At 52.8% G+C, this 11,475-nt stretch overlaps 3 protein-coding genes and 1 non-coding gene across 4 annotated transcripts; 1 reads left to right on the top strand and 3 right to left on the bottom strand.

Annotated features, from left to right (window-relative positions):
* Positions 1-4,411: 4,411 nt before the first annotated feature.
* Positions 4,412-6,418, top strand: QC761_103120 (uncharacterized protein; the record flags this gene model as incomplete). Its single annotated transcript, XM_062873558.1, has 1 exon — positions 4,412-6,418. One exon carries the CDS (start codon positions 4,412-4,414, stop codon positions 6,416-6,418), a length of 2,007 nt encoding a protein of 668 aa, XP_062736605.1.
* Positions 6,419-7,106: 688 nt separating this feature from the next.
* On the bottom strand, positions 7,107-8,960 carry QC761_103110 (uncharacterized protein; the record flags this gene model as incomplete). Its single annotated transcript, XM_062873557.1, has 1 exon — positions 7,107-8,960. One exon carries the CDS (start codon positions 8,958-8,960, stop codon positions 7,107-7,109), a length of 1,854 nt encoding a protein of 617 aa, XP_062736604.1.
* Positions 8,961-9,450: 490 nt separating this feature from the next.
* Positions 9,451-11,267, bottom strand: QC761_103100 (uncharacterized protein). Its single transcript, XM_062873556.1, has 2 exons — positions 10,189-11,267; positions 9,451-10,115 (listed from the first exon to the last, which is right to left on the bottom strand). The coding sequence occupies exons 1-2, from the start codon at positions 10,632-10,634 to the stop codon at positions 9,710-9,712; spliced, it is 852 nt and encodes a 283-aa protein (XP_062736603.1). The 5' UTR covers positions 10,635-11,267; the 3' UTR covers positions 9,451-9,709.
* A 33-nt stretch (positions 11,268-11,300) lies between these two features.
* Positions 11,301-11,388, bottom strand: QC761_0002890. The gene has a single exon. It is a non-coding gene; the product is annotated as a tRNA-Arg (tRNA).
* Between the last annotated feature and the right edge of the window lie 87 nt (positions 11,389-11,475).

Raw genomic sequence — 11,475 nt, 5'->3', positions numbered from 1 at the left:
AGCTCTACCAATCCGATCGATGTACACTAGTTTAGCACACTTCCATGCTCCACGCAGTCTTTGATAACCTGAAGATGCGGCCCTGGCTTGATATGATAAGTGGGGGAGTTGGGGATCATGGGGTATGCTAGAAGAAAAACGCGGTGCCGGTGGTTATGTTGGTTGAGCTCTGACCCCGCCCTTTCCGTTTGGTAACAGAACCACGGTTCCGGACTGTGACCTCTTCGAGTTCATTGGCTTTGACTCGACATGACAAATGCATTGTCCAGCTCGGTTCCACTTTGACAATGTCAGTGGCATGGACCAGGGCCTGAGTGTTGGACGAATCAAAGTGAACTGGATTCTACTGCTTGGCGCCCTTCACGTGGCTGCCGCGATGCAATTCCAATCGGTCAGTATGCCAACGATTCAACTGACGGTCGGCTTCAACTTACAAGAACGACCGTCGTATGTGAGAGTAGGTGGGTTAAAAGGCCTTCAGGCACGTCGTAATGGATCCCCTATAGTGTAAAAGTGCTGCCCATCCATTGCAGCATGAAACATTGATTGACGCCAATTTTGGTTCCTGCTTTCGACCCGCCACGCTCCCACAACCCCACACCTTGAAAGGAACACGTTTGACCCACCCGTAGGGCATCCGGGGCTCTTCCTTGACTCGGGAACTTGGCAAAGGAATGTCAGAGCCTCAAGCGTCCACGTCAAACCTCACAGTGGGTATGTCTGACGTCAAAACAGATTGCTATAAGATTCCCAAACGGCAAACCCACTCGTTGAGATCCGGTAGGACCGACTGCCACCCTCAACCATACCCATCGTCAAATCAGGGAGACGTCAGAAGGGTACAGCAGATCTACGCAAGCCGCTGCCAGTCAGACTGGGCCACGCAAATGGAGGGTGTTACGGGAGAATTAAGACATGATGGTGAACACAAAACCGCGGGGTAGTCATACCCGATCTTTCTATGCACAGAAGCGAATCGAGAAGGAGCACGGTCTGACAAACACCCTTAGGCAATTTGTGGCTTGCAGAGATACCTGCGATGCATTGTGTCTAAGCTTCACTTTTGACTACAGTATGATCCTACAGTAATTTGATTCATTCGATATGTAGGTACTTGGTCGTGGGTCGTCCGTCGTCAACTTTTCCGCAATTTTTCTGGTGCGAGGTGTCCGCCCAAACCCCACAACCCGGAGAACCCTTGCCCTTGCAAAGCTCCACCTAAATATCCGGGGCTCGGCCCGGGATCCACCAGGTCTTGGCTCCAGCCATCCAGCCCAGATAGTAGTGCGTGTGACAAACTACACATTTCCTTGACGCAGAGGATAAGTAAACGCAAGTTCGACACCACACATCACACCACCCAGCGACCAATCTCATCGCTAAACGGCCGTTGAAATCCGAGCCAATTTTAGTTTCCCCGACTGACATTTACAGGCCTTCGTTATAGGACGAACTGAACGCAGCCCGAGGCGTGTCGGATTTTAGCAATCTTCATCACGGCCCTGATGAGCATCAAGCACTGGAAATGGGGCCTGGTCAAAAAACACAGGAACTAGCTTCCTCTGATCCAGCTACAATGCTTGGTTTCACAACATTGAGACCGAGTACAACACTCCTAGGTCTCCCCGCCGTGGCATCTTGCGAGCATCATGGCGCCAGTAATCAATGTATCGGATGCATCTAGGCACCTGTCCCGGTGTCCTTGAGAACTTTCCAAACTTCAGAGTTCCGGAGGGAATATTCTCGGTTCCAACTCGGCAACCACTTACAACCATGGATCTTTATTTCAACATCGAGAGACTACTGCACTACATGACGGGGTTCGCGAATGTCGTATGCAGTTGTGCGACCTAGAGACCAGTTACTACCTACTACCGAGACTATGAAATGGAAGCCTTGATGGGTCTCTCTAGCTCAGGAGAGATCACAGGCACATTACCCGTGGGCTTCTCCTCGGGGCAGGGCAAGCTACAACTACGAAGAAGTAGGGTTCTTTTGGCTTTGCCACTGTGAAGGGATGCTGTTCATCGCTCTGGGCAGAGCGTTTGTACCGTCCTCTCGGGACGTTTCAGCCCGCCTATCAACCCCTAGGGGGAGAAATCTACTGGGTGATTTTTTCACCCTCATACACAGTCCCATACTGTGATTACCTAACGCGGACAGGCCTCCTTAGCAACGCAAACAACCAGGCAAGATTCGATTTCAAGATCTCAACTTCATGGACGTCAGGCAGACCATGATTGTGCTCATCAACGACACAGAGCGGATTGCCCGGAGAGGCTGAGGGTCGCAAACTCGATGGCCCACCTAACCAGCTCCAGAATGGAGCCGGACCCATCTTGAAGATGGTCAGCGAAAGGATGACTTTTCTCTTTGAGATGCTTTCGACCAGCTCAAGAACATAAAAGAGCTTTGAGTTCACATCTCTCGGTGGTCAGGTGGGAAACGCGTGCTACCCCGCTGGTTCGGGTTTTGCTGTACCATGGCTTCTTGAGCAACCCCCTCTCTTTCGGAATGGCATGGGTTGCCCCTGGATGGTCCACCCAAACTCTGTCATGCGCTTGTCCACTATCCTGCGCCCGAAGCTCCTGACAACAACCTCATGGTGCGTTTCAAGGTTCTTGCAATGCTTAACCACTGTTGGAGCGAACGCAAACTCGCATTCAACAACCATCTATACCCTCACTCAACTTTCACCTCTCGTCTCGAAGCTTTTCAAACCAATCCTACTTGCGTTCGCGCCCGCGGCCGGTCGAAAGGAACTATGATTTCAGCAAAAGTTGGTCGACTAGCTACACCCTTACTGGCATACACCCTTCGATCCATCATCCAGACACGAGCTGACCAATGCAATCGATATCAGCCAGTGCCTCGAGTTGATCTGGAAGGTTGAAACGCGCGATGTGGATGGTGCCCGTCGATATGAATCAAGCTACAGCATGCAGAACTCCCCATCAAACCCCACAAAACGCTAACGATTCAATGACACAACCACAGCCATCAGGCATACTTGCAGCGGCTGAGCGGAATGATGGGTCCCCCAATTCGACCAGTTCCTCTTCGAGCGTGATGCATTTTTGGCTTCAGCAAGCAGGCTGCGATGACTTCCCATCTCGGTGTGTCCGCTACAACCAACACCCCGAGCTGTTAGTTAGCCATCGATCTACCGAACCCATTCATTGGCATTGAATCAAATACTCGACCGAGATGGGCTCTCGCGGCCCAAAGCAAGATCGTGCGGCCGAGGGGGTCCTTCGGCGCTCATCCCACGCCCATGCTTTCGGCCTAGGCTTGTCCCACGATTGAAGCCGTGGAGTGATAGGGTGAGGTAATATTGGGCACGAAGTCGCGGTCCAGACCCGAGCCACAATGCCGCTGACATATCAAGAGATGTTCAGTGACTTCATAGATCCCCGCCGAAGGGCTTTCATCTACCATTCTCCTCCGCATCAAAAAAGGTTCATCGGCCGTGCTAAGCGCCAATGCTTCCGGATATCAGCCAAGATTCTCTCACAAAGGGAGTAGATAATGCCGACATTCTGCGGCACTGTGCACGACAACACCCTTCGCATCTGCACTCTCTCGCCGGAACTGTCCCGACCGACACCTCCACTCCCAGCTTCAAGTTTCAAGCTCGCCCTATTCTTGGCCCCATTCCGGTTGGCTCTTGATCGACTATGTCTTCTTATAGAGCGGCTAGAGGGGGGATTTTGGCATCCACTCCCCCCCTTGATTAGCCATTTCTTACCAAGTGTGTGATGACAGGACAAGAGTGGAGACTCGTTGCAGCCAGAGTCACATCTCCCCTTAATCGGTCCTCTTGCAGATAGCCTAACGCGGCTCAGAAGTTCCTATCATGTTTATGGATAGGGCTTCCAGGGGTACGAGACAAAAGCAGTACAGTATACCTAACAATCACGATTTATCTGAGCGACTTCGCTGGTTGACAGTAGGGACGGGCCGGCTGCTCCGCTCCAGCTAAGCAGGAGAGATTGGCCAATCATTTTTGAGTGACCAGCATCAACGACTACCACAGCATGCAGCTTCTTCGCGGATACTTCTTGACCTCTTGTCCACCCCTCATTCGTTCACCAAGCATCTTGTCTTGCAGCGGCCCAGCTCAGTCGTCGGGTCAAAAGACATTGGCAAGTGGCACTCCCTGTACGGCTTCCTGCTTGCAGACTAGAACGATATCGAACCGTGAGTGGGTCGGATTCAGAGTTTGCTCTCGAGCCAGGAACAACTGCATGCCTACCTCTCCTTTCACAGCGGTCGCTCCTTTAGTCTGTTCTCCTGCGTTGTGGATGATCAGGCCAGCAGAGGCCGAGGGAAGCTGCATTGATGTAGGGTGGTTGGTAAGTAGCACCGGGATGGTGTCCAAGTTATACACGATCCAGAGCAGCCAGGCTCGATGTCTGACCTGGAACATATTCCTCCCCGGTTCCATTCGTTTCATTCTGTGGTTCTCTCTGTAAGCTTTTGCATCAGGCCATCCTTCTCTGCGTCGTGTGAAGACCACCTTTGGCCCGCCATGGAGCTCAACTCCACCACAATCCACGATGCCATCCACCCGACCGCCGCCTTTGCCCAGAACCGGTCAGCACTCGAGCTTGCTTTGCCCACCGGCAATGACACTGGACAAGCCTCTTGGCTCGAATCCCAGCTGAACCCCAAGAACCGGGTTGACAGCCTTGACCCCCTTCCCAACCCACTCTGGAGGATCGACGGCTGTACCGCCATAGGCACGCAGTACTATGCCCTACCCTTGCACGTGGGCGAGGTCCCACCCATGCGCCTCGATGTGTTCCTCCCCATGGAAACCACACGGAACCCTGTCCTTCGGGACGTCCTAGACCTGGATGCCGCCTTCCACACCAAAGACTCGACGAGACTGAACCGTCTCGGGGTCACCAGGCACATTCTCAGAGCTTTGCAGAAGTGGTCATTGGAGGGTGAAGGGACAGCAGAACACATTGCTGCCTTGTACAAGGACCAGCCTTTTGGTACACGCATCATTCTCGAACTTGGCTTCAGTCTTGAGAGCGTCAAGATCACCGTCGCCACAACCTGGCACGTGGAGAAGCAGCTCATCAGGCCAAAGGCGCTGGTTGAGACTTTGGGACTGCCCAAGGAGGTCATTCCGGAAACCATCGACATTTCGAACCTGAGCATTGTCCAGCAGCTGCACGACAGTGTCTGCCTGGTGCGCATTCATCATGATGACCCAGAAGATGGCCAGAAGCTGTGGATCTTCAAGGCCCTCACCAGCAACACAAAGTATCTGGTTTGCGAGCTGCGCAACCTTTTGCTCATGGAGCCTCATCCGCATGTTGTTTCGAAGCCAAAGTACCTAGTCACCAAGTACTGCCGCTTTGGGGGAAAGACGGCCGTGGTGGGTTTCATCATTCCGTTTTACGCGGCCGGCAGCCTCCGGGACACGATTCCTCTGCTTCACATCCATGGGCTTCTCAAGCCGGAGATGCAAATAATGTGGGCTAGGCAGCTTGCCTCTGCCGTCTTGCACGTCCGCGAACGTGGCGGGATTTACTATCCCGACCTCCGGCTTGATAATGTTGTTCTCACGGCCGGGGGGGACTTGGTCATGGTGGACTTTGAGCAGCGGGGTGTGTGGTGCGAGTTTGCTGCGCCTGAGGTGAACGCGATTGCTTATGTGCATACGTTGGCTGTGGACGAGGGAGCGGAGGAGGAAGGGTTAGAGCAAGAGCATGGGGACGACAGCAGGCTTCTGTACAACCAGTTTATTCCTGGTGAGGAGAGGCCCAACCGGTGGGCCGAGCTTCTCAGCCGGATCCTCCCCGGCTGGCAGGTTTTGGAGCAGGATGAAATGTACACACCGCTTCCCCATGGGTATAAGAGCTATAATATCCCCTGGCTGGCGCTTGATGAGGCGGAACAGGAGGCGGCTGAGGCGTACATGCTCGGGCGCGTCTTGTGGTGTATTTTTGAGGGGCAGTGTGCACCACAGCACGCTGCCGTTTGGCAGTCTTACAAGCGAGAGCCCGACTATGAGTTTCCTGAATATCGGCACACTCCCCTTCCGATTAGGGATCTCATTGATGGGTGCACCAAGGGCAGGAGGGAGACTTTGTCGAAGCTTGTCACTCGGGTGGGAAGCAAGATGGTGCTTCGTCGGAAGGATGGTCTGGTGGATGTGAATTGCACACCGCTCGAGGTGCTTGATGCGGCGAGGGATTGGTGGAGGGTGGAAGTGGAGGTGGCGGAAAGGTTTTTGACCATGCGGGAGGAGTTGAAGGGGAGGGGGGAGTGGAAGGGGAACTGGTATGGGAGGCTGAGGTTGAGGGAGGTTGTGCAGAGGTTGGAGGAGTATGAGAGGGAGGTTGGGGTGAAGGAGGTTGATAGGGAGGTTTTGGCGGAGTTGTTGAAGAGGTGTAAGTGATGTGATGTGATGTGGTCACTCGCTATTGGTTCTGGTGACTGAGAGCAAGGGATATTAATGTTGGGAATTTGCCGGAAAGTGAACATCTCGTACAATCTGCTGGCTATTGTTTTGCTGAAGCCGGATAGTTTCATTTTGTCGAGGGGTTTGATATTCAGAAGCGCAAGGGGCACAGATAGAGGTAGAGGTCTGGCTATTTCCCGTGAGCATGTTTTGGGTAATTTTGATGGTCTGTTTTCTACAGTCATTGCGAGTCTTTTGTTTACTCGCTTTACTGTTTGTATATGTGCTCAATCATATTATTCTGATTTATATTACTGTGTATCCACTTGATACTACCCACCTCATGTGTTGTCTGCCTGTCGCATTGTTGATTCGCACTTGTTACTCATCTTGTGCTTCTATGCTGGGTGTTGATTTCCGGATCATTTCATGCCTGGCTTAGTTTCACTTCTTTACAATGCTTCGTCTTTCTTTGAGTTTACTTATATTATTTATCTCATACTCATTCCGCATAATTTCTCCCACGATTACCATCGCACCATGATGATCTTATATCGCTCGTCCGATGCCATTAAGCCTACTATTTTAACAGGAGCGCCCCAGCATTGTCACAAATAAATATATATATATATACTTCAATTAACATCATCATCATCATCATTTTATCCTACAGATGTCTAGTTTTCTAACTTCTCTCATCAATGATAGACCCCTTCCCTCCCGCCAGCCCACCTCCATCCCCGGGCACAACCTCCACCCCCCCCTCACCCTCCCTCTCCTCCTGCTCTCCCTCACCCCCCTCCCCAACCCGCCCTACCACATCCGCTTTCTTCTCCTTTCCCCTCCCCACCAACCCCTTAATCTCCCTCCCCCTCTTCTTAACCTTCATATACCCCTCCAACCCAACAAGCACAGCATAACTCTTGCTGATACTAACCCGACTCATATCCACCCCCTCCCCCTTGAGCGTCTGTACAAACGCCCTAAAATTGCTCGCCGGCGGCCGGTAGTGTCCGCTCAGCGGGCTCAGGCTGTGCAACTTCCCGTTCTTGATCTTGATCAGCCCCGCAGCGGAGATGCGGCTTCCTTGAAGAAAACTCGAGTGCTGAAACGCACCCGAGTTCTTGATCCCGACGTAGAGACGGAAGGAGGTGTCGGCGACGAAGATCCATGTGTTGGGGGTGACGGAGTGGCGGAGGAGTTTGTTGAGCATGGTTGTGGGGGACATTTTGAAGAGACGCCGGGCGGAGGATGATGATTTCTTGGAGGGTGGTGGATGTGGTGAAGGAGGGGATTCGGATGATGACTGGGAAGATTCGGTGGAGGAGTCACCGAAGAAGTTGGTGGTTGACTCCAACGAGGGTGGTGAATAAGCGGGCGTGGGGTCGTCGCTGGGTACGATCCCGTTGATGCTATCTTTCCACTTTTCGGTGGTGTCGATCGGCGCCCCGTTCTTGGCCCAACATAGCCTTCCGCTCTCGTCGATAGCTACTAGATACGCCTGTCTTTCCTCTCTGGATAAATACCGGACTTGTTCCCGTTCCAGAACCTCCCGAGGGCAGGCTTCCAGTGACAGGTTCCGACCCGAGCCGTGGTCAAGCCAGTAGAAGAAATTGTCTTGGGTGTCGGCTCTTTGCCATTCTTCGTGATAGACTTTGAGGTTGGAGCCGTAGCGGTGCTTGTGGTCGATCATTTCGAGAAAGTATTGCAGCCCCATGGTGCGGGAGGCTGCCTTGCGGCGGGCTTTGGACTCGGCGCGGCGTTGCTTGAGGTGTTGCTTCTGGGATTTGGAGAGTTTTTCTTCTGAATCGGAGGAGGAACTACTGGAAGAGGAGGAGGAGGAGGATGATGATGAAGTGGAAGAGCTTTCGTCAGCATCCCCGCCTGCTCGTCGGGCTATGGTGGAGGCCTTTTTCCAGTTGAGGCGGGCGGTGGGAGAGCGAGTTCCGCTGAGCATGATACTGCTGCCTGCGTCGCTGTTGGTGTCCCCTGGTGATGATAATGATGGAGAGAGAAAGCTGGGGGAGTAGAGGCTGTCACTGTCGAGGTATTCGCTTCGGGGTCGGGGGCGGGTGAGGGCTCGCCATTGGGCTTCTCTTACGGCGTGGATCCAGCGGGTTGAGGCGTCTATTCCCAGACCTGCCAGCGTCCGGCGAGCTCGGTAGCCACGATAGGTACGTTGTATGACGGTGGCTGCCTTGGTGACGCTTCCATTTTCACTGATGAGGCTGTTTCTGCGACTGTTGACGAGCTCGATGCTTTGCTGTCGTCGGTTCCGCTGGAATTGCTTCTTGTGCTCGACCTCACGCTTGGTTTGGATCTTGTTTATTTGGTCGAACTCTTCCTTGGTGGGGACTGGAAGGGAATCCAGGTAATTTCTGTGCGCTGACAAGACAGAAGCGATAGAGTCTGTTTTGGAGAGTCGAGGCCGGTGAGATTGTGCCAACGAAGGAGGTCTGGACCTGGAGGGCATATCTGCTGGGGCACTGGCTACAGATGTTGACGATGACGTCGCGGCTCCTGCTTTGTCTACATCCATTTTTCAGCGCCAACACGTCTGTCTTGCAGCCTCAAGGGGACTGTTGCTTGCGAGAGCTCAAGTTGTCACAGGCAAAGCTGAAGCTGTCGTTAACAGAGCTGTCATGCTGACGAAGGATCCGCTTATTTATCATAGTCTGCCTTCTCACTGCCTGCTGATGATCACAACTGGACATATCGGGAGCTCGGCACTCATATAAATCCTGCCAAGGCGCAGCTTGCAGCACCAAACGGTTGGCAGCGGGAAGTGGGAGGAGCTGAGGATGAGCTGAGAGCACTGCAGAGAAAATCCCGGCGGAATTTGGACACAGCTGTGGCTTGTCACCTGTTATTCCCGGCCACAAAAAGCCTTGTGAGGTCCATATCGCTTCTAGCGAGGCATAAACTGTCTCGCGTGTGCAGAAGTGTCGTCTCTGTTGACGGCTGTTACCGTCACGAAGCTATCGTCGTCGTTTATATGCCGGAACAGATGGGCGCTAGAGTGTTCGAGACCCGCAAGGCGCCGTAAGTTAGCGGCATCCTGGCCTGCATTAGGACCCGATGACGGCAGAACGGCACGGAGTTTTCCCCGCTGCAACGGCCATTCTGCAGCCCAGCGAGGCCTCCATTGACAACCTACACCCAATTATCACCATTTCACCAACATCCAAGACAACACAAGGCTCCACACCGAAGGTCAAACAGGAATCTATATCGTCTATCAAACACTCAACATCGGACACATAACCCAAAAGCTGACGTGGTCGTCTATCACTTCTGCCCATCCGCAAACTTGGTAACAGCCTCCCACTCGTCCACCAGCTTCAGCGTACTCTCACACTTGTCTCTCACAACCTTCAAGCAATCCGACCCCAACACCAGCCTCACCGGAATCTCTTTGCCGTCAGCCATCCCCGTGCTAGTCAACACATCAACCATAGCAACCGCACATCTGTCCACATCCCCCGGCTGCTGCCCATCATACGCATTCAACCCCTCCCTAAACCCCAACCCATCATACCTCTCCATCACATTCTTCGCCTTAACCCTATGCCCTCCTCCCTCCGCCAAAAACGAAGTCCTCGTATACCCAGGCTCGACACAGCAAACCCGAATCCCAAACGGCTTCAGCTCATCCGCCAACCCCTCCGTCAACCCCGAAACCGCCCATTTAGTGCTGCAATCTGTATATCATTAGCCCCTTTCCCCTTTCCCTCATGTCAACAGTGAAGAACTCACAAAGCGCAAACCCCCCACCCCCCATCCAACTCCCCAAACTCCCCATCTGCACCAACACCCCCCCCGTCTCCCTCAGCTTCCCCACCACAGCCCTGGCAATGTTCACACTCCCCAGCACGTTCGTCTCGAAAACCTTTCTCACTTCCTCTTGCGTGGTCTCCTCAACGGCTCCTTCAAGTATGTAACCAGCGCAGTTGACTACATGAGTGATTCTCCCTCCTGGGACCAAACTCGCCGCCTCCGCGATGACACCCGAGAGAACCTCCTCCGAGGCTGTCACGTCGAACGGCAGGGTGATGGCTCCCCAAGAGGAGAGAGAAATCATTCCCTCGGAGGAGGTCGAGCGGGAGGTTGCGATGACGGTGTGTGAGCGGGAGAGGGCTTCTTTTGCGAGGGCGAAGCCGAAGCCGGAGGAGGCGCCGGTGATGAGCCAGACGGGGTTTTCGGTGGTTGACATGGTGTGTGAGCTGGTAAGTTATCCTATGCAAGAAACAATGAGGTGAAGTCAGGTAGGTATGGTTTTGAAGACTGTAGGAGAAGGATGAAATGTTTTTGTTGTTGAAACTGTTAATGTTGTTTGTTCAAGCCAGAGAGTCTTCTTCTCATGGTGGCCGATGACGACTGTTTATATACCACCAAAAAACATCATACAAACACCATCATATTACATCTCGGAAGTAACACATCCCCAAAGGAGAAAGAAAGGACTTAGGCGATTTGACATCCCCCATCAGCAAATTTCACGATGGCCTCAGATTGACTGCCCAACATGCATTGGCACAAAGATAAAACACAAACCAATTATGTTTCGCCCTATCGCCGAAAAGGGGTCTCTCTAATGAACATGCTATTCAGCCGCCATCGGCGATAAACTCACCCACACCTCTTGCATATCCCCAACAAAAAATGTCCAAGCCCATCCATACATGGAGATATGCCTTAATACCGCCCTACCAAACAAAATAACCAACAGTACCGCTCTTCCAGAAAAATAAGCCGACTAAGCAATTGATGACAAATGAAGAAGTGAAAAGAAGTAGTCCCGTTTTCCTGGCAAAAAGAGGTAAATTCCCAACCCATCATCGTGTGGAGACCGAGCAAGAAATAAATAACCCCAAAAAATCGATCCGCCCAGGGGTCGAACCTGGAACCTCCTGATTAACTGATTGTTAGAATCGTAGTCAGACGCGCTGCCATTACGCCAGCGGACCTATTGATTGATTTGTTGAAGGCTGCAGTTGGGAAGCATCTTCAAGAGGCCGCAAAGAAACTTCGCTTTCCGTCGTCAGCCCCTGAGC

The sequence above is a fragment of the Podospora bellae-mahoneyi genome, assembly GCF_035222275.1.
Source record: "Podospora bellae-mahoneyi strain CBS 112042 chromosome 1 map unlocalized CBS112042p_1, whole genome shotgun sequence".
Classification (NCBI taxonomy): Eukaryota; Fungi; Ascomycota; class Sordariomycetes; order Sordariales; family Podosporaceae; genus Podospora; species Podospora bellae-mahoneyi.
Note: the sequence above shows the minus strand (reverse complement) of the source record. Positions and strands in the feature narration are given on the sequence as shown.

Bases quoted from the DNA above. Each gene is read 5' to 3' on its own strand.
- QC761_103100 (XM_062873556.1), bottom strand. From the start codon at position 10,634: ATGTCAACCACCGAAAACCCCGTCTGGCTCATCACCGGCGCCTCCTCC. The intron at 10,116-10,188 runs GTTTGCGCTTTG...TACAGATTGCAG, and splicing joins AGTTGGATGGGGGGTGGGGG to CACTAAATGGGCGGTTTCGG.